The sequence below is a fragment of the Hippocampus guttulatus genome, chromosome 5 (genome assembly GCF_054856545.1).
Source record: "Hippocampus guttulatus isolate MCC_2025c chromosome 5, RoL_Hgut_1.0, whole genome shotgun sequence".
NCBI classification, from domain to species: domain Eukaryota; kingdom Metazoa; phylum Chordata; class Actinopteri; order Syngnathiformes; family Syngnathidae; genus Hippocampus; species Hippocampus guttulatus.
This window is the reverse complement of record NC_141265.1, coordinates 14,528,708-14,548,553: the sequence shown is the minus strand read 5'-3', so window position 1 is coordinate 14,548,553 and position 19,846 is coordinate 14,528,708. Positions and strand designations below refer to the sequence as shown.

Below are 19,846 nucleotides of genomic sequence, written 5' to 3'. Positions count from 1 at the left end.
AATCACTGTGCCGACAGACAATAAGCAGCAAGGCCACAAGACGTCCCCGCAGTTTCACCTCTGAAAACAGAGGGCCGGGCTCAGATTGACATCATCAAGGAAACTGCCGGCACACAGTAGACAGCAGCAAATGGCTTGAGACAAATTGATCAAAAGAAGAGAAGGCTCGACTGGTTTCAACGTTCAATGTTAAGCCACGTACCGTTGCCACATGATTAGGAAATATTTTCTTACCAATCTTGCCAATTTAAATCAGAAAAACCTGCCTTTGATTTAAAAATGCGGATGCCTTCAGTACAATGGCAAAGAAAGTGTGCATGAGATATTTCAGCGTTTTTTTTTTTTAAATCAAATTATCGGTAGTCATAAATGAAATAATTGAAAGAATTTTATTAATTGCAAATTCATGAACATGCGCAAAATAGCATTGCCATATTTGACTTTTTATGGTAAATGAAAGGATCCAGCATGTGAATCGAATGAATTGCTCGTCGTGTGTGGTAGTGTCAAGCTGATTGTCTACGTGGTTTCCAGCCGACCTTTTTGACATCCTGCTGCCCATGCTGAACATCTATCAGGAGTTTGTGAGGAACCATCAGTACAGCCTGCAGGTTCTGGCCAACTGTAAGCAGAACAGAGACTTCGACAAGCTGCTCAAACAGTACGAATCCAACGCCGCCTGCGAGGGGAGGATGCTCGAGACCTTCCTCACCTACCCGATGTTCCAGGTCACTCCACACACAGACAGCCTGTTGTCATGACAACTCCTGCAGAAAACATTCATATTATTCTGGTCGTTTTAAAATACGTATCTCGTCGATAATTTTTCGTCCCGTCACACAAATGAAAACAGCCAAGACTAGAATGAACTTTTTAACAATATTATAATTCATTACTTTGAATGAATTACAACAGAACATTTCTAAATTATCTTCTGGTTCTTTCCTGTATAAGATCCCTCGCTACATCATCACTCTGCATGAGTTATTGGCACACACGCCTCATGAGCATGTGGAGCGCAAGAGCCTCGAGTTTGCAAAGTCCAAACTGGAGGAACTGTCCAGGTAAAGATTTAGTTTTTGTCATGAACATCTATGCCATGCTCTGTGTTGTTTACACTGTTAAGTGATGCGTGTGCCTGTGTTTGCGTGTGTGTGCGGGTCAGAGTCATGCATGACGAAGTGAGCGACACTGAAAATATTCGTAAGAATCTGGCCATCGAGAGGATGATCGTGGAGGGTTGTGACATCCTGCTGGACACCAGCCAAACCTTCGTCAGGCAGGGTGAGTTTTCATCACTTCAGTGCCATGTCCACATTTCAGTCACACATGCCTTGGGCAAAAAAAAAAAAAGGTCAAATGCAGAATGGACAAATTGGGCCTAAAAACACCCTATACAGGGCAAAATTCTTGTTTTATACTTTTTTTTCATAGCCTAAAAATATATAACATAATATATACGCCATAATAACACGGGCGGCCCGGTGAGCCAGTGGTTAGCGCGTCGACCTCACAGCGCACAGGTACCGGGTTCAATTCCAGCTCCGGCCTCCCTGTGTGGAGCTTGCCTGTGTGGGTTTTCTCCGGGTACTCTGGTTTCCTCCCACATTCCAAAAACATGCATGACAGGCTGATTGAACACGCTAAATTGTCCCTAGGTGTGAGTGTGAGTGCGCATGGTTGTTCGTCTCTGTGTGCCCTGAGATTGCCTGGCAACCGGTTCAGGGTGTCCCCCGCCTACTGCCTGAAGACAGCTGGGATAGGTTCCAGCACGCCCCGCGAAACTTGTGAGGATAAAGCGGATCGGAAAATGGATGGATGGATAATCACACAGTCAGATCCTTTTGAGCTGAGTGTGATGCTAAGCAAATGTCACTACTCTACATTACCTTTGATTGGACACTTCCCCCCCACTACCAAACATGCTGTTGATGGGAAGGTCGCCCCTACCAAAATGGCTACCACCTGGGCTGCTTTTTTTTTAGCCTGCTCTAGTCTACTATCAGTTTGCTTATATATGACAACTGACCAACGGAACATGGAACCCCATGGAGAATTGCGGCCACATGCGGTCAGTGCGAGAATTAACAGGCTTTGGAAGGTACTGCACCAAATTTTCTGTCCTTTGAATCGGGATCCATTCCATCAAGGTTCCACTGTACATTCGAAATAGTAACGGATGTATTGAGAAACAGCAATTTAGACTCGGATAGACACCCATGGACATTTTAAAGTCTTCAATGAACGAAATGAGTCACTTGAACCATCCAGTATAAATTAATCTCAAGTCTCTTGAAATAATTGCGCTGTCTTCAGGATCTCTTATCCAGCTGCCATCGGTCGAGCGAGGCAAGCTCAGCAAGGTGCGACTGGGCTCCCTCTCCTTGAAGAAGGAAGGGGAGAGGCAATGCTTCCTGTTCACTAAACACTTCCTCGTCTGCACGCGCAGCTCCGGCGGGAAACTGCACCTCCTCAAGGTGACACCGGCACCGCTTTCTTCAAGTACTTTTTGCAATCTTCACTCACTCACGTTTGACCGCAGTTTTTGCTTGCAGCAAGGCGGCGTCTTATCCCTCATTGACTGCACTCTCATCGAGGAGACAGACGCTGGGGATGAAGAATGTAAGTACGGCCGCGCTTCAATGCAAGCATTTATCCTCTGTCACTAATAGTGCAGGTTATTTGGCTGTCAGCTGATTAGTGACCCTTAATGAGTTCTCTTTAAATATCAGCAGCTCTCTTTTAAAGGACAGGTTAAGATCTTTTGACATGAACGGTTCATAAATTTGATACATTGTGAGGATGTAAACGCATACATAACATCCATGCTTTGAGTGAGGTGTACATGAGGAGCGCCTAAGTCAAAAAAGGTAGATCTCTACTTTTGAAGTGTATGCTAAGCTAACGTCAATGCGTTCCATTTTCTTTGGTGGGGCAGCACTTGTGTGGCACTTTGCCAAATTGTGATCAATTCTGGAAGCAACAGCACAAACAGCTACTTGAGAACGGGTATTTTGAGTGGACTCAACATTCTTTTCTGCCTGTTGAGTCTTGAATTGAGGTACTATGCTATACATGTACAATTTGATTAAAAGCATCGACTCCAGTGGAGACGTGTGTAAAACATAACACACAAAAGAAGTAATAAATAAATACAATTGAATGTAGAATAATTACAACAAAAGATAAAACATAATGCAAGAAAATAAAGAATAGAAGTGTGGTCCAAATAGCACAGTTTTATTCGATTCAGCCCTAGTGTAAATTGCTTTCGACTTTTTTTTCCCCCCAGGTTGTGTGGAGTAGCTTTAAATTTCATGAACACCCCTTGCATGCTTTTTCAGCTAAAGCTGGAGGACAGGTGTTTGGTCAGCTGGACTTCAAGCTGGTGGTGGAGCCGGCTGACTCGGCTTCGTTCACTGTGGTGTTGCTGGCGCCCTCGCGGCAGGAGAAGGCGGCGTGGACCAGCGATATTAGCCAGGTGATACACACAAGAGAGAGAACTCACAGAGAATAACAAGAACCTCCAAATAGTGAGAGCGCGTCCCCGCTGGGCTTTGTCGAGGCTTAGTGATACGTAAACACAGACGTGGGTGCAGCTCCCGGGAGGTGAGTTCTTCTCGGCGCCTTCACAAACACACACAAGCTCCACGTAGGGGTGTCACAATTCATTCGAGAAGACGTGGTTTTGTTTGTTTGTTTTTTTTCCCCTCACTGATTCGGCCTCTCCCAAAATTCTTTCTTTGTCTCCCCCTTTTTGCGTCTTGTCAGTGTATAGACAACATCCGCTGCAATGGCCTGATGACCAGCGTCTTCGAGGAGAATTCCAAAGTCACCGTGCCTCACATGATGAAGTAAGTGTGTGAAGAGGAGGTGGCCATCTCTTCATGCGCATGCTGCAAAACATCAAGCACATGTGGGTGATGATGTTTTAAATGTGTTGATTCTGACAAATGATTTTATTATTATTATTTTTTAAATATATTATGTTTCCTTTCTTGATTATTTTGGTTTCGGAACTCTGATCTGATTTGATTTTCATTCTTTCTTTGCAATACAGTGGAACCTCCAAGGTCGAACACAATCCATTCCAGGACAATTTGTGTGGATTTTGCAACAATAGTCCCCATTGGAAATTACGGATTGAGAAATAATCCATGGTCAAACTGGCCCCGTCATAAAACTTTTGTTACGTGGACAGGCAATATTTTGAGTGTAAAAATAGGTTGTCAACTGTTGGTGTTACAACATAAAACATAATTATTATCATTATATATAATTAGACATTTATACCATAACTTTATTTGTATAGCAGCTTTCGAAACAAAGGTGCTTAATAAAGTCAATGATGATTAAAATGTAAAACTCAGTCAATCACTTTTAATATTAAAACAAAATAATCACATGTAAATTTCAATGTTGTTAATTGTTATATAAGTGTAAAAATAAGCAAACTCCTTTTAATTTTAAGACGTAATGTATTTTCATTTCCCTGTTGTTAATTCTTCTATAGGCATAACAATAAGTCAACCATCGTTAGTATTAAGACATTAAACAATTGTATTTTCATTTCAGCATTAATTTTGTGTGGATGTAAAATCAAATTAAGCACTGTTAATATTTTGACAAAAATATTACCTCATATTTTGATTTTAACTAAACTTAGGTGGACCACAACTAATATTAAGAAAAATTCAATAGTATTTTAATTTGATTGTTGTAATGAAGGACATTCTCAGAATTAATTATTTGTTGCTTGATGAGCTAAAGTCTCGCATAATATCTCCCCCCCGTCAGTCCCTTGATAGGGAAATTTGAACTTGTGCGTTGCTCACATTCTGACTTGTACATTAACTTTAGAGGTTTCAGTGTATAATATTTAATTCAAATCCATTTTTAATTCAGCTCTTCCCATGCTTTGCAGCAGCAGTCACCCATGCTCGTGTGTTGTGTGTGTACGTGTGTACCTCATCAGATCCGATGTGCGTCTCCATAAAGATGATGTTGACATTTGCTTCAGCAAGACGCTCAACTCCTGCAAGGTCCCGCAGATCCGCTACGCCAGCGTGGAGCGTCTGCTGGAGAGGCTGACCGACCTGCGCTTCCTCTCCATTGACTTCCTCAACACCTTCCTGCACACGTACAGGATCTTCACCGCCGCCAGCGTGGTCATGGACAAATTGGCCGACATCTACAAGAAGCCCTTCTCCTCCATTCCCATCAGGTCACCGACCGCACACGAACAAAAAACAAAACAAAATGCACGAGCCATGCAACTCGATGCGTTGAGTAACTCCGATTAGTCGTTTACAAAAAAAACTGTCAAAGCGGAATCTCCGCCTCAAAACTTTGCAGGGGATCTCTTTTTCCGCATCGATTAATGTTGCTGTAGTTGCATGCTTTATGCTGTGTAGAAATAAGATGGGACAATAGCGGCGAGCCAGGAGAAAGTGTAATAGTGTAAAGTGATAACCGATTAATTAGCTGATTAGTTTGGAAAAGATGGGATGAATAATATCCATAACTTTGATTGGTTCCCTAACGCTTGCGACAATAAATAGATGAATTACAGGCAAAGTCCTGTGAGAGCATGTTGGTAGTGTGTCTGAAAGTGTTTGTTATGAAAGTGTTTCTTTCGTTTAAATGGGAGAGTTTTAGTCATGCATATGAGAGCATTTCAGCAGTGTGTATTCCAAAACTGTATGTCAATATTTCTATCACCACGTGAGAGCCTTTCAGTGGTGTGTATGAGAGTGTTTCAGTAGTGTGTGAGGCAGTTTTTCATCATGTATGCAAAAGAAAAGACGATATAGTAAGTCATGTGTGAGAGTGTTTCAGTAGTGTGTATGCAAGACTTTTGGTCTTGCACGTGAGAGCGTATCAGTGGTGCGTGTGAGACAATTTTAGAATGTGGGCGGTTGTTTCTACAGTATTTTAGTCGTGAAAAAGAGTGTTTCAGGAATGTTTGTCGTGCATGCAAGGATAAATCCGTAGTGTGGGGTGTAGTGTGTGTAACAGGCTTTGATTCATGTGCATGAAAGTGTTTCAGTAGCGTGAGTTAGAGTTTTTCATGAGGGTTTGTTTATTTCAGTAGTGTGTGATGGCATTTTAGTCGTGTGTGTGTGTGAGTGCAAAGAATTCAGAAGTGGTTGTGACACTGTGTGAGAGCAGTTCAGTTTGAAGTGTGAGCATTAATAATGTCAGTATTATGAGCGTTTTCAGTAGTGTGCATGCCATTTTTACAGTGGTGTGTGAGTGTGTCATTTTCATGCATGATAGCAGAAAAAATGAGTGTGGACGATACGAATGAAAGCGGCTTGAGTAGCGTGCGAGAGACGTAACCCCAAACGATCATCGTTTGGCTCCACAATCTGTCCATAACTTTTCATTTCGTCCTTGTGAACAAACGATCTCATCTGACCACCGTTTTTCTGTGCTTTCAACACGTTGGCAATTACAACACAACAACAGTGCTCATTTTCCCCACCCCCACCCTCCATCCAACTGACGTTTCCTTGTCCTCGCCGGCCGCGTGTCCGCCACGCCGCGTCCAAACTGCAGGGCGCAGTACCACTCATTTGATCGTCTGTCCATCTCATCCGTCTGTCCCGACTACGGTCTGAAGATCAAGAAGATAGCCCTGGATCCGTCCAAGTAATCCGCTTCCTCTTCTTTGTCTTTTTGTCTCCTCCCTACATGCTCTGATTGTCCTCCTCTTTTCCTTTTGCCCACCCGATGCATGACTCTCCACTGTTGTTTTTTTGGGATGATTGGACATCGGAGGTGGATCTCTGTTCTCCGCATGTCGTGTTCTCGCTTTGAAAACATCCTTGCATCACTCCAGTCTCCTCCTTGCTGCCTGCAATAACCTTCTTTCTCCTTTCATTTCCCAATCTTGCCGTGCAATTTCTGCTCGTTTTTCCTCAATGCTTGTGTTTAACGTTGACTACGGCTGCGTCCGGTGCAATTGTTTTGATTCATGATCAAGGTTTTCGAAAGACGATCCAGTCAGGTGGTCGTTCAGGGTTTTTTTTTTCTTTAAATGGGAGAAAATTTAAACTGTAACCCCCGCCCCCCCCCCCCCCCCCCCCCGCCGCAAAAAAAAGATGATGTTGTTGAACAAAGACAAAAAGCATCTGGACATATTCATTCAATATAAGTGGAAACGCAGCATACGGACAAAAGTATGATGGCACACCTATTAATAACCGATTGATAAGGTATAATATACTAATAAATCTAATTTTATTCCAAATATATATATACTTTTTAACTGATGTAATGTAATGAAAAAATGTAATGCATAATGAAATTTGGATTTATCTACAATATATTGCTCACTCAGTAATTAATCAGAGACTTCTCAAGGACCACATTTAATTTAAATCAAAAAAAAAGAAACTACAGATGAGCTTGTGAATAAATAACCACACATTTCTAAAAAGTTAATTTCCATTATAAAAGAAGAATTTTTTAATAATTACTTGAAGTACAGTACAGGGGGCTTACTTTGCCAAGGCCTGCTTTAGAACACTTCCCCCACCCCTCACACAAACACACAACTCATCAAAATTAGTCTGAAATGACACCACCACCTGTGACCTCACAAATATTCTTCTCCGGATGATAGGACAATTCCCACAAACCTCCCAGCGAAGCGAAAGCCTTTAAAACATCAACGCTGTGACTCCATAATATTCTACATTCTGGAGATGCAATGACCAGTTGTCCCAATACTTTTGTCCATGTTGATTTGCACACTAAAAAGTTGATTATCAACGAAAACAGTGGTGACTTAAAATTCGGCTCCGCTGTTTTCTGGCTTTTGGTATGAATTGTGGTTTGAATATTATGACTTCCCTTGTGACCCAGTGGTTTAGTAAGCTCGGACTAAATGTCCTCTTTCAGGTCCTTGGAGTTGTTCTTCGCCACAAACCAGAACAACCGAAGCGGCGAGCACATGAATGACAAATCTCCTCGTCTCTGCCGCAAGTTCTCTTCTCCCCCTCCTCTCTCCATCTCCCCGCGCACTTCCTCGCCTGTTCCCGCCCGGAAGCTGTCCCTGCACTCGCCCGTCAGCGGCAGGGTGGGCGGGCTGGACCTAAGCGGTCCTCTCTCCGGCCTAAACCACAACACGTCCCAGTCGGCCGCCGGCAGCCCCACGTCGGTCCACACCCCGCAGACCCCGACGCCGACCACCTCCTCCCCGCCTCCTCCTTCCTGCACTTTTCCACTACAAGACCAAGTGCCTCCCATTCCCTCGTCTCCCGAGCAGTCTCCAAGCCTGAGCACGGAGGGGGAAGACGTGCCCAAGATTGACCCTTTTTGTGGCAAACTAAGACGGAGCATACGCAGAGGTCAGCAATCGTTCCTTGCAGCGGGGGGGGGGGGCATTCCAGCGGTCAGTGTCAAATGTCTGGTGTTGCTTTGAGCTGTCTCATGTTTTAAACACAATGTTTTTCAAGATGTGAAGCCACATCCAATTACCACACACTCGGGTTGAATTAAACAAAATTGGTGAGGAAAAAAAGACGTGGCTGGCTTCCCCTAAATTATCTGAGCAGTGGATTTTTTGTAAAGTCAATATTTGTTTTTCTTCCATTGACACTTACAATTTCATCACTTCAAATGTTCATTTTGAGCTTCAAAATTTCCATGGTGAAAATTACCTCACCTATACCTAACGCGTAAAACCTCTTCAATCTTGAGTATCCATTATTTTTCCTTCTGCTGCCAACAGTGAACGCAATTTGTTGGAGTGATCGAAATCAGAGATCAATAAATCAGCCCCCAAGATCCCAGAATTAAATATGTAACTTTAACGCCATCTCATGTCGGTCACATTGTAACCTGCAAACAACACACAAATTTAGCGCACTGTAATTTCTTGGTGTTTGCAGGATTCCTTTTTCGTTGCTCTTTTAGTCACGCGAGAACTAAAATCAAAGCAAGTCTGAAAATTGAAATTGAAAATGTGAAAACGGTTCAGTCCGATTAAATTATATCTGTGGGAGCAAGAATATGCAAAACGACTCAACCATTTTCCAAAAGCGTTTGCAGAGCAAAAGCACAGGGGTCAAAACAAAGAACTCAATGCTTTGAGGATTTTTTACTTTTGTTCACCATTTTAGCCTTTTTTTCAATTTAATTTCATTGGTGGAAAAAAATTCAGGTGTTACTACAAGTGTAAAGTCATCACTCATTTTTTGCGAGGGATAAGGACCGAAAATCTGCTAATTGATGCCCAATAAAATGCATTTCGGAGGGGGGTGGGGGGTTAGCCCCAAAAATTCTTCAGAGGTTCTTCACGGCTGCTCGCTGCTGTGATGGCCAGTGCAGACCCGGAAATACAGCGGCCATTCGGGAAAATTAACATATTTTCCCGGAGTTCCCGATGGCCACCCAAACCCTGTGTTAGTCCCTATTTGACACCTAATTGTCTTATTTTTGATCGGGCTGTTTTTAGCATTTGTGATTGCTTGGCCTTGGTCTGCACTGTACCAAGTGCGCACTCCAGATTCCACTTTGTCAAACTTTATTTGCGTATTAATCAAAAAGGGTAAAGGCCGGCCGGCTGCTGTGGCATCATTATCTCCTTCCATTTGCGCACGAAGCCCACCAAAGGAGACCTCTGAAGGCTTCACTCGTCGGCTTCCCATAATTGCGGCGCTAAATGTCTACGCGTGTGACACCGAAGAGCCAACGTTTCTGGACATCCTTTCATTAGCGTGCGTGCGCCACGCACGCACTTTGTGTGCGCCCAGGCGTGTGCATGGGTGACACACATGAGAGAAAGGGTGTCAGCTCCTCTGCGTATTTGCATCATCACTCTTCACTATTCATGTTCGCCTGTGATCCTTTTATTGAGACGAGACATATAGTATATTAGGTATGCCCCCCCAAAAGAACAACAACAACAAAAAACACTTTGATCCAGTATCATGGATGTTCGTCATCATTGCTGTTGTCTGTTGTAGCTGTCCTGGAGTCTGTGTCCCTGGAGAAAATCATTCCAGAGTCTCCCCAAGGCAGCGAAGCAGGAGACATGTCCCCGTGTCGCTCGCCATCCACACCGCGACACCTCCGCTTCAGGCCACCAGGAGGTCAGATTTGACATTTTTGCGCTTTAACCCTTTCATGCACCCTGTAACCTGATCGCATGATAAACTGTTCCATAGTTCCACTGGAGTAACCGCTGTCCCTCAAAGTGTTAAATTCAATCAATAAAAGTTGGGAGCATTCCAACATTTACAAGTCATGTTGAATATTGAAATACTGCAGATTATTCAATGTTAGGGAACAGCATAAAGCATCTTGGTTAAAGAAACAAGATTTTCTACAAATTCTGTCCTATATGGATCATTAAGAATGCGATGCCCTTGATAGAGCAAAGAACCATATTTCGGAACATGCCTCACTATACACCGTTTACCATGTGGCGTAATCAGTTGAGAAGGGTTTTTATAAATATTAAGGTCAGAAAAGTAAGCTTTACTGGTCATTGTCAGAAATATACATGATTATTTTAAACATATTTGAAAAATACTAACGTAAAAAGCTGTACTTCAACATTATTTTTTTTTTGCACATTAAAAAAACATTTTCTTGTTCCCCGAATTATTGACTCCACTGATTTTCCTATCCTGTCAGGTTTGAAACATTCTTCAGCACTTCATTAATATGTATCGTTGTTAATGCAGCATTGTTTTATTCCAGTATTGTATTATTGACAAAGAAACCTTGATTCTTGAAAGCTGAGCAGTCATACCGCCCCCCACCACAAAAAAATACCCACATTTCAATTACAAAATTCCCCAAATTACACTAACTCGATTTTCTGTCTTACCAACCTTAAATTATTTACACGATGGCCAGATGTCAAACTTTTTCTTCGCCTCTTGTCATTGTTTTAATGCTCATGTTCTGTCCCTGCAGTCCAGTCGGGGGAGAACTCCCGCTGCGCAGTTTCTCCCGCCTCAGCTTTTGCCATCGCCACCGCAGCAGCAGGGCATGGCACACCCCCAGGTAGCGCGCGCACACACACGCCAGCGGCAGCAGGCTCACAGAGGGATGCGAATCAGGGACGTGCGGTCAGGGGAGGCAGGTGAGGCAGAGCCTCACCTCTGAATGCGCATTGCATTGCGCAATCATCACAAACTGGGTTGATACATGCAACTGGCTCGTGCTGCTTGCCGTATATCTGCATGTCGCAAATATAATGTTTAGCCAATTGAATAAGCGACCCTTTTTGCTTTATATATTTGTAAATGTGTCACTAAAGGACTCACAGCCTCACCAACCATGAACCTCACCGCACGCCACTGATGTGAATGTAAATGTAAATATTTCCTATGAAAACCCATGAACTGCGCACTGCCCCTTAAATAAAATCGACACGATGATGTTGATGATGAAGATCTTTTTTTTTTTTTTTTCTTGTACAGTGTTCAACAACCCCGAAAGAACTTGCGATAAAGAGTTCATCATCCGACGGGCTGCAACCAACAGAGTTTTAAACGTGCTGCGGCACTGGGTCTCCAAGCACTCACAGGTGTGTGGCTGTGTGCGTATGTGTTTGTATAACATCACTTGACTCAAGTCGCATTATATTTAGTGCCACTGCATTTATCTCTTCTGCCCCTCATCTTTGCACAATAAGTTCTTGCGGCAACCTCGCATCTACTGTTATACAGTCAGTTGGGTCAGTGTCATGAATAACGCACTTCTCTGTGTAGACGTGCGCCCCCGTTCAACTGCATCGATCCGCTTCCGTGGCTTTTCTTCAATCATATTAAACACTTGGTTAGGCCTCCAATTACCGACACACGCGTGCACGCAAATGTACGTGTTGAAAAAAGGGCAAAAGAGCTTGTTAGAAGTGCTCCTTTGGCAAGGCGTGATGACTGAGAAGGAAAGAGGGGAAATGGTTCAGGAAGAGTGGAAGGTTAGCGGACGTAAATAAATTTCACAATGGTGACTGATAATCAATCACAAGGGGGGACCAGATGAGAAAATTAATCATCAGAGGCTACTAAAAATTGGCAAGGGGCACTGAATACATTAAATCTAAAAACCACCAAAGCTAATGCAGCGGATCTTCCATACACATGGTATTGATATATGGATTCTAGCTTTTTGAATCTAAGTGAATATGACTGAATTTGAATCCCACAAAATCAGCCTTTTTGTGAAAATTGACACGTGATTTGAATAGACTGAGTTCAGTTTTTGTTGTTGTTGGATTTGTGCAATGAGGACTTTGAAATGAACGGAGAACTGAAGATGTCAGTCATCTGCCTCCTGGAGGAAGTCCTCCGAGACCCGGACCTTCTGCCTCAGGAGAGGAAGGCCACTGCCAACATACTCAGGTACACACACGCACACGCACACTTTCTGCCTGTCGTTTTATTCACAACACAGGTAGGAATGTAAAATATTCCATGTGATGCATTGCCTTTTATATCATGCGTTGTAAATATGTATTTCCCGCTGACAGTGTCAATCAGAAGTGAGCGTGATTAATTGTAGCAGTCCATGTCAATAAAATGTTACTTCTCAAAAAACATCACTTTGTTTGTTTGTTCCTTTTAGTGCCCTCTCTCAAGACGAGCAGGATGACGCCCAGCTGAGGATAGAAGACATCTTACAGATGGTGACAAAACATACACACATACACACACACACACACACACACACACACACACACACACACACACACACACACACACACACACACACACACACACACACACACACACAGAACATAAACTCTCAATGGTCAACACATGATGTAGCCCTGCAGAATTAAATAACATATTCGACACTCATTTAACTGTTCCCCTACTTGAGTGGGTCGCAGTTGACAGCAAACATTTCAGTTACTCCATCCCACTGAGACTGAGCTAGTCTTCATTTTGTTTTGAACATGTGTGTTTTACGAGGACTCTTTCTTTTCCGAAAAGGGCCTCCCCGCTGTACTTAAATATCGATACTCGCAGTGTGCACTAGTACAACTTTAATTTCCCTGGTTACTCTCTAGCACAGCTCCCAGAATAGTGGGACCCTCAGTTGTCCTCATCAAGTAATGGCTGAGAAGTGCGCACTCACACACACACACACACACACGCACACACACACACACACACACACACACACACACATGCTCCAGGACTCACATGGGCACTTCCTCCAGACAATGACCATAAAAACTATTCTTCATCATCAAGTGTGTTATTAGATACCCAAGAATGAGCCTCTGCATATTTGTAGTTAGACATTCCGTTTTTTTGTGGGCCTTTTTTTTTTGCCACCATACAGCCGCCGTATCTCAGATTTTTGCTCGCAAGTGAAAGCAAAATTAAGTACGGTAAGACAGCAAAATTCTTAAGATGGATCACTCATATCTGAAGGTGCCACATTATCTACTTTTCATTTGTTTACTCCGGCAATGTTCTCCTGCTTGTCCATGTAATATTTGTGCAAATTCACACGCATATTCGTGTGTGTGTGGGTTCAGGCAGACTGTCCCAAGGCGGAATGTTTCGAGTCTCTGTCTGCTATGGAGCTGGCCGAGCAGATCACGCTGCTGGATCACATCGTCTTCAGGAGCATCCCTTACGAGTCAGTCATCTCCCCATGCTGATGTATAGACATTGAAGTATAAACAGTTGGATTGGATGTATGGTGCATTGTTCCCCCGGTCGTTTGCATCCGTGCTATAATGGATTTTCAAAGCCATCTTTGTGACAGTTTTAGGAAAGTGTCAAAAAAATCAAAATCAAAAAAATAAATCAAAGTACCATCTTTTCTGCACTGTAGGCGCTACGGATTATTACACCTTCAATGACTGGCCTATTTTAAAACTGTTTTCATATATAGGGCACACTACCCTATACAACAGTAGTTGTCTGTTTGAGTGCTTGTCAATTACTGTCAGTCAAGCCCTTTTAGGTTACAATCGGTTCCTGCTGATAATCACCACTAGATGGCATAGGAACACTAACAGGGAAACAACTCAATGAGGGTTCTAAAGAGACTGTGACACCTTGTATAAGGGGCATCGGATTATAGGGCGCACTGTCGGCTATTGAGAAAATGGAATGCTTTTAGGTGTGCCTTATAGTGCAGAAAATACGGTATGTTTAAGTTAACGGCTGTAATGCGTGTTCCAGTCTCCTTCGTGTCTTTGTCAGATAAGACACAATCATGATGTTACTTTTGGGTGATTCCTTTGTCCGATCGGCATCCTCCCTCCCTCAGAGAGTTCCTGGGCCAAGGCTGGATGAAGTTTGACAAGACAGAGAGGACCCCATACATCATGAAAACAAGTCAACACTTCAATGATGTGAGTGTCGTTCAAAACTTTTTACTCTCCTATACAGGAGCTGTGGCCAAAACATTAGTCAATATCTCAAGGGCTGCATTTGATGTTTTAAACGTACCCAGCAGCCAGGTTATTCGTACACTGCAAAAAACGGGTTTAAGAAGAATTTATTGCCATTATAATTGTAGAATAAATATAATCATTTGTCATTATAGTTAGTTCCATTTGAATTTATCAAGCAATAATTTAACAAAATGAAGAAAAAATGCCCAAATGTATATGTACATTTGTTCTTTGTTATTACTTACAATCATTTACCAACTATTTAGTGCGATACATGAATAAAGAAAACCTAAAATACAAATGGAAACAAAAGTAATTTACCAATATTTGGAAACAATATGTTAAATGAATGAAACACATTTTGACTTATGACAATATCAACGCACTGTGGGCCAGGTTGATGAATGGAATGGGCCGTAAGTGGCCCACGCACCATATATTTTCCACCTTTACTGTAGACTGCATGCATTAAATTTCTTTTTTTTTTAAACTTGTGTTTGCAGATGAGTAACCTCGTGGCGTCGCAGATCATGACCCACACCGACGTGGGCTCCAGGGCCAGCTCAATAGAGAAGTGGGTGGCCGTGGCCGACATCTGCCGCTGCCTCAACAACTACAACGGCGTCCTGGAGATCACGTCGGCGCTCAATCGCAGCGCCATCTATCGCCTGAAAAAGACCTGGGCGAAAATCAGCAAGCAGGTGCTCGTCACACCAGCGCTGTTGACAGAGGAGCTCATTGGGGGGGTTAACCCTTTCAGGGACAGTGGTCAACTACGGCGGACAGCTCATCATGTTATCAGGACGGCTCCCCAAGGGAGAATGGATCTGGTTAGAATTCTATCGAAAATTGATTAGCATCCACTAACCCCGCCAAAAGTGGGCAGACTCTATCAGTGGCGGGAGACGTGGTCACTTCCCCTTGCTACTTTGTTGCGGTGTGCATACTTCGTTTTGATCGATGAAAGACTTGCCTTGTGAAATGAATTGTCCATTTTTCTTGTCTAACCAGATGTGCATCTTGGTCGTGACTGACTTCATTTTCTGCCGCACAGACTAGAGCACTGATGGATAAACTGCAGAAAACTGTGTCCTCGGAGGGAAGGTTTAAAAATCTGAGGGAGACCTTGAAAAAGTGAGCCGTCTTGAAATCTTCATCTCACTGTACCAAATTTCAGTCATCGCACGCCTCATGCTGACCACTTTTGTTTGTCCCCTCAGCTGCAACCCTCCGTGTGTGCCCTACTTGGGAATGTATCTGACAGACTTGGCCTTCATTGAGGAGGGAACGCCCAACTTCACAGAGGAGGGTCTTGTCAACTTTTCCAAAATGAGAATGGTACAGTACATTTATGCCGGTCGAAAGGTGGAATGCGACCTCTTCATCCAATCACCTGACAGCAATTTAACATTTATTCACAGATTTCACACATTATCAGAGAGATCAGGCAGTTCCAGCAGACGCCCTACAGGATAGAGCATCAAGTTAAGGTAACTGACTCTCAAGTTTGGCTGTGACCAGCCAATCAGAGGATGGGAAAAATGCTGATGTAACTGAGAGACAACTCATTGTTCCTGGCAGGGCAAATTTGAAATACGATTGGTTAAAGAAGTAGTTTCCTTGCAATGTAGTTTAAGTGACATTGGCCGGCACTACTGATTCTGAAGGCCCTGGGCAGATTGAATTGACAGCATAAAAATCTGATTGGACAAAAAAAATGTTTTTTTTCACTTTTAACCCAACTATGCAAGACATAATACTGTTGCCGTGCAGGTGACCCAGTACCTCATGGATAAGACGCTGATCATGGACGAAGATACTCTCTATGACCTCTCGCTGAAGATTGAGCCCAGGCTTCCTGCCTGATCAATAACAGCCTTTGGCGAGCGGGAGCCTGCCAAACTTGGACCCCACCCATCCCCCAATGAGGTCCACGCTATCATGTGATGTCAAGCGATCGAATGAAGAAAAAGCCTGGGAAAGCTTTTACGATTGTAAGCGTAATGCTGGGAACACTTGATTCGAGCGACTGGGCCGATGGTCCTCAAGGACGGCATGAGGGAGATGAGCTTGAGGGTTTTGAGGAAACGGTGTGCCGCCCCGCCGCCCGCATTCGCCATTCCTCAGCATGGTGCTGCTCGGTGGACGGAGTGGATTGATCGAAATGTAGCATACTGAGCGGACGTGACAGCGAGTTACCTTAGCTAACGTCTCCGTGTTGTCGTCTGTGTTGTGTTGCGCTGCGTCCATGTGCAAAAGCCTACGCCCCCCAAAAAATGCTTTCTTCTGCATGATTTCAGTTTGGGGGTGTAAATGTCTACATGGCTTCCAGCTTCATCTCTGACTCCAATTTAGCACTATACATCCTCAGTGGGCTGGGTAGGGCACACATGCCCTAAACCCATGAAATATCGTTGAATGCAGGGGTATTGAACTTGTTTGTACCACAGGCCACATTGTCGTTGGGGTAATGATACAGCTAGCTTTTAAATTAAAAATTCGTGTTCATATTCAGAGCTGTAAGGGAATACTGTACATTGCAAAACAAACCCAAACCAGAACAGATTTAATGACAGCGTCTTCAATCTTTTCATTTTTTAGGACATCTAAACAATTGTTTACACAGAGTGAATTATTATGCTATCACAACACACAAAAAAAATAGGCAACACAGTGGTCTAGTGGTTAGCACATCGAGGCTGCGGCATGTTTGCATGTTCTCCACATACTCTTGCTTCCTCCCACATACAAACATGCATGTTAAGGTTCATAAAACACTCTCAAAATTGTCCAAAAGTGTGAATGGTTGTTTGTCTCGATCTACCTTGCCATTGATTCTACCAAGGTGTAACTCGCCTCTGGCCAAATATCAGTTGCGATAAACTCAGCTCGCCCCCGGGGCCAAAATCTGGAGAAGCGATTGAGCGAATGGTACATTTCTAACAGCATTTCTTACTGCACAGATATTTATGTCTGCAATGATCATTTGAAATTACAGTAGATGCCATTGCTGTGTCTCGAGCCCAAAATCTGAGCCACGCTGTGTTTGTTTACAGACTAGGCGCACGTCTAGGGAATCGGGCAGTTGCCCTTTCTTTTAACTAATATGCTCTGTGTGAGAACCTTAATAATGGCCCCCATCATACTACTGAATTGTCCTTTCATTTTAGCAGAAGTCAAGGAATCGTGAGGATAAACGGATCAGATAATGGATGAATGGGCGTCTTCAACCATTTTTACATGTATTTAGGTTCAGATATTTTAATAAATGGCTGACTATATAGATGGAGATTTTTCACCTCCACTTTTTTGAAAAATTAAGGATAAAATCTTAAAATGTCAGGAAACAGCTTGTTTTTTCAAACGCAACTCCTGTTAATCCACGGGATTACTGTCGTCGATCAAATGGATGCCTCGTGCTTGTTCTCTTATCGTCAGCATGTTCGTGCAACAATTGATAATCCAATAGCGTCCTCTAGTGGTGTACCATGCTCTGGTAAGAATTTTGAATACAGTCAGTACATGTTCTGACTTGGACAGTCTGCCACATTGCGACACGTGTAAAATTGGGCAATTTTTTGCACTCCGCGCTATTATCACACGTTTTGATTTGGTTTGTCCCTTTTTTTTTCGGGGGCGAGGGTGACCCCCCATATCTTAAATTGTTCTAGTGTGAATATTAATTTGAATGTCTCACGTCTCCATTGCTCTTCTGGATTGCAGAGCAAGAAAAAAAAGTTGTTTGAATGTTTGGAAAAAAATGTAGCATTTGAATAATCAAAATTTGTGTTCTGTATGCTGATATGATGAGCATAGTTGTCCTGCATGTACACAACAACTGCATGTCGTGCATGTCTGACTGGCCCCACCGCTTCTGGATTGTCACGGCCTGTGTGTGTGTCTGTGCGTAGCTGTCAGGAGGCACACGTTTTATGTTAGTGTTCCTCGCCAGGTCCTAAAATTGCCTGTTATTCTTTTTGTACTGCACTTAGCCATTTGAAGTGCCAGTCTGACACTCTGGGGTGGGGGGGTTGGGGGTGTAATCATGGATGCTGAGTATGTAATGTAAAAGTCCTATTTTTGCGTCTGTGTGTTTGTTACTACTGTGTCAGTCTGCATTTTTTTCACTTGCTGGTGCAAGGGAAAATAAATCGACATGCCTTAAATGTTGGATTATTTCCTTCTGACGCTCACTGACTTCCTGTTCACCCTCGTTGTCAAAAGTTTTACACAATTTAGTGTGGAGCTTACATGACAGTATCTTCTTTGCGGTGCACAATTATGGCCTTCATGCATGTTCCTTTAAGGCCATTGTTCTCATGACAATAGAGACTTGTGGTTAAAATATAAACACAGCTGCAACCATCATCACACACCATGCCAAATCTATCAAACTATTGAGGATAACTTCATTTTGGTGGTCTAATTCACATACCTTTGTAAAACACTTCAGCTTTGTGATAAATTGTTCCCAGGATATGAGCAATCTATTCTACAGTCGGTGTTGTTGTTGCCTGGGGGGGTTGACCTCTAGGTGGAGCAACTGATCCATTAAAATGCCAGAGATTTGATGTGGCCGAGCATCTGGACTCTATATCTATATATCTATTTATCTATCTACTGACCTGAAACGTGAAAAGACAGCACTGTCAAGAACGGATTCGTCTCTTGTACAAGGCAAGTCAGTCATCAGTAAGACTGAAGACTCAAAGCGAAATTGAAATTCATACAGTAGGTCGTATTGTGAATGGTCATTTGTCTCGATGTGCCCTGCGATTGGCTGGCGACCACTCCGGGGTCAACCCCACCACATGCACAAAGTCGGCCGCAGCTCAACTGGCACCCTAATGAAGATGATCACGACAGAAAATGGGTGGCTGGATCATGTATTCATCATATTAGGCCAATGAAATCTTGAGTTTAATCTCATTTCAGACGATTGTCAAATCAATGATGAAAGATTTGTGACGGAGAGAAAATTGAACAAGAATAACTCGCAAAGGCGAAGAAGCAGACGTTTTTGGCCTCATTTTAAACACTTCAAAGATCATCTGACATGAATAATTGCTAAATCTGTACTGAACCAAAGAAAACACACAACGCGGATTTAGATTTACGACCTCGCGCTGATCTTCTCTTTCCTCAACAGTGATGTCATTCATAGCGCTGGCTGCCACACTTCGTAACATGGCGCTGTTGTGAACGATTATGTCATGCGCTTCACAATTTGTCTAAAAATAATCACTTGTCTTAATTAGTTCCTTCATGTAAAATGTTCTTGCTGTCTTCCAATAACCACAAGCACAGTTCCAAAGCATTTTCTCGTTGAAAAATCCTGAAAAAGTAACAATGACAATCTCTCCATCTATCTATCAATCGAGAATTCCTTTAAGAGTAACGATCACAATCTCTTGATCTATCTACATATTGATCGATCGATCATCTCTCACTCTCTCTCCA

The 19,846-nt window shown here is 43.0% G+C and overlaps 1 protein-coding gene across 2 annotated transcripts in view; it reads left to right on the top strand.

The window, feature by feature from the left end:
- Positions 1–18,552, top strand: part of LOC147205200 (ras-specific guanine nucleotide-releasing factor 2) — a 36,797-nt gene extending 18,245 nt beyond the window's left edge. The window contains exons 8-29 of one of the 2 annotated variants that reach the window (XM_086111680.1): positions 535–728; positions 955–1,064; positions 1,166–1,284; positions 2,317–2,477; positions 2,556–2,622; positions 3,345–3,481; positions 3,772–3,854; positions 4,976–5,224; positions 6,562–6,654; positions 7,909–8,357; positions 9,978–10,103; positions 10,936–11,025; positions 11,445–11,551; positions 12,256–12,368; positions 12,592–12,652; positions 13,517–13,620; positions 14,260–14,344; positions 14,890–15,087; positions 15,441–15,520; positions 15,607–15,724; positions 15,808–15,876; positions 16,160–18,552. In XM_086111680.1, the coding sequence (XP_085967806.1) occupies positions 535–728; positions 955–1,064; positions 1,166–1,284; positions 2,317–2,477; positions 2,556–2,622; positions 3,345–3,481; positions 3,772–3,854; positions 4,976–5,224; positions 6,562–6,654; positions 7,909–8,357; positions 9,978–10,103; positions 10,936–11,025; positions 11,445–11,551; positions 12,256–12,368; positions 12,592–12,652; positions 13,517–13,620; positions 14,260–14,344; positions 14,890–15,087; positions 15,441–15,520; positions 15,607–15,724; positions 15,808–15,876; positions 16,160–16,252 (2,906 nt within the window). In that variant the 3' untranslated portion in view covers positions 16,253–18,552. The remainder of the gene's footprint in view (positions 1–534; positions 729–954; positions 1,065–1,165; positions 1,285–2,316; positions 2,478–2,555; positions 2,623–3,344; positions 3,482–3,771; positions 3,855–4,975; positions 5,225–6,561; positions 6,655–7,908; positions 8,358–9,977; positions 10,104–10,935; positions 11,026–11,444; positions 11,552–12,255; positions 12,369–12,591; positions 12,653–13,516; positions 13,621–14,259; positions 14,345–14,889; positions 15,088–15,440; positions 15,521–15,606; positions 15,725–15,807; positions 15,877–16,159) is intronic. The other variant, XM_086111681.1, reaches the window with a different exon arrangement.
- Positions 18,553–19,846: the final 1,294 nt, after the last annotated feature.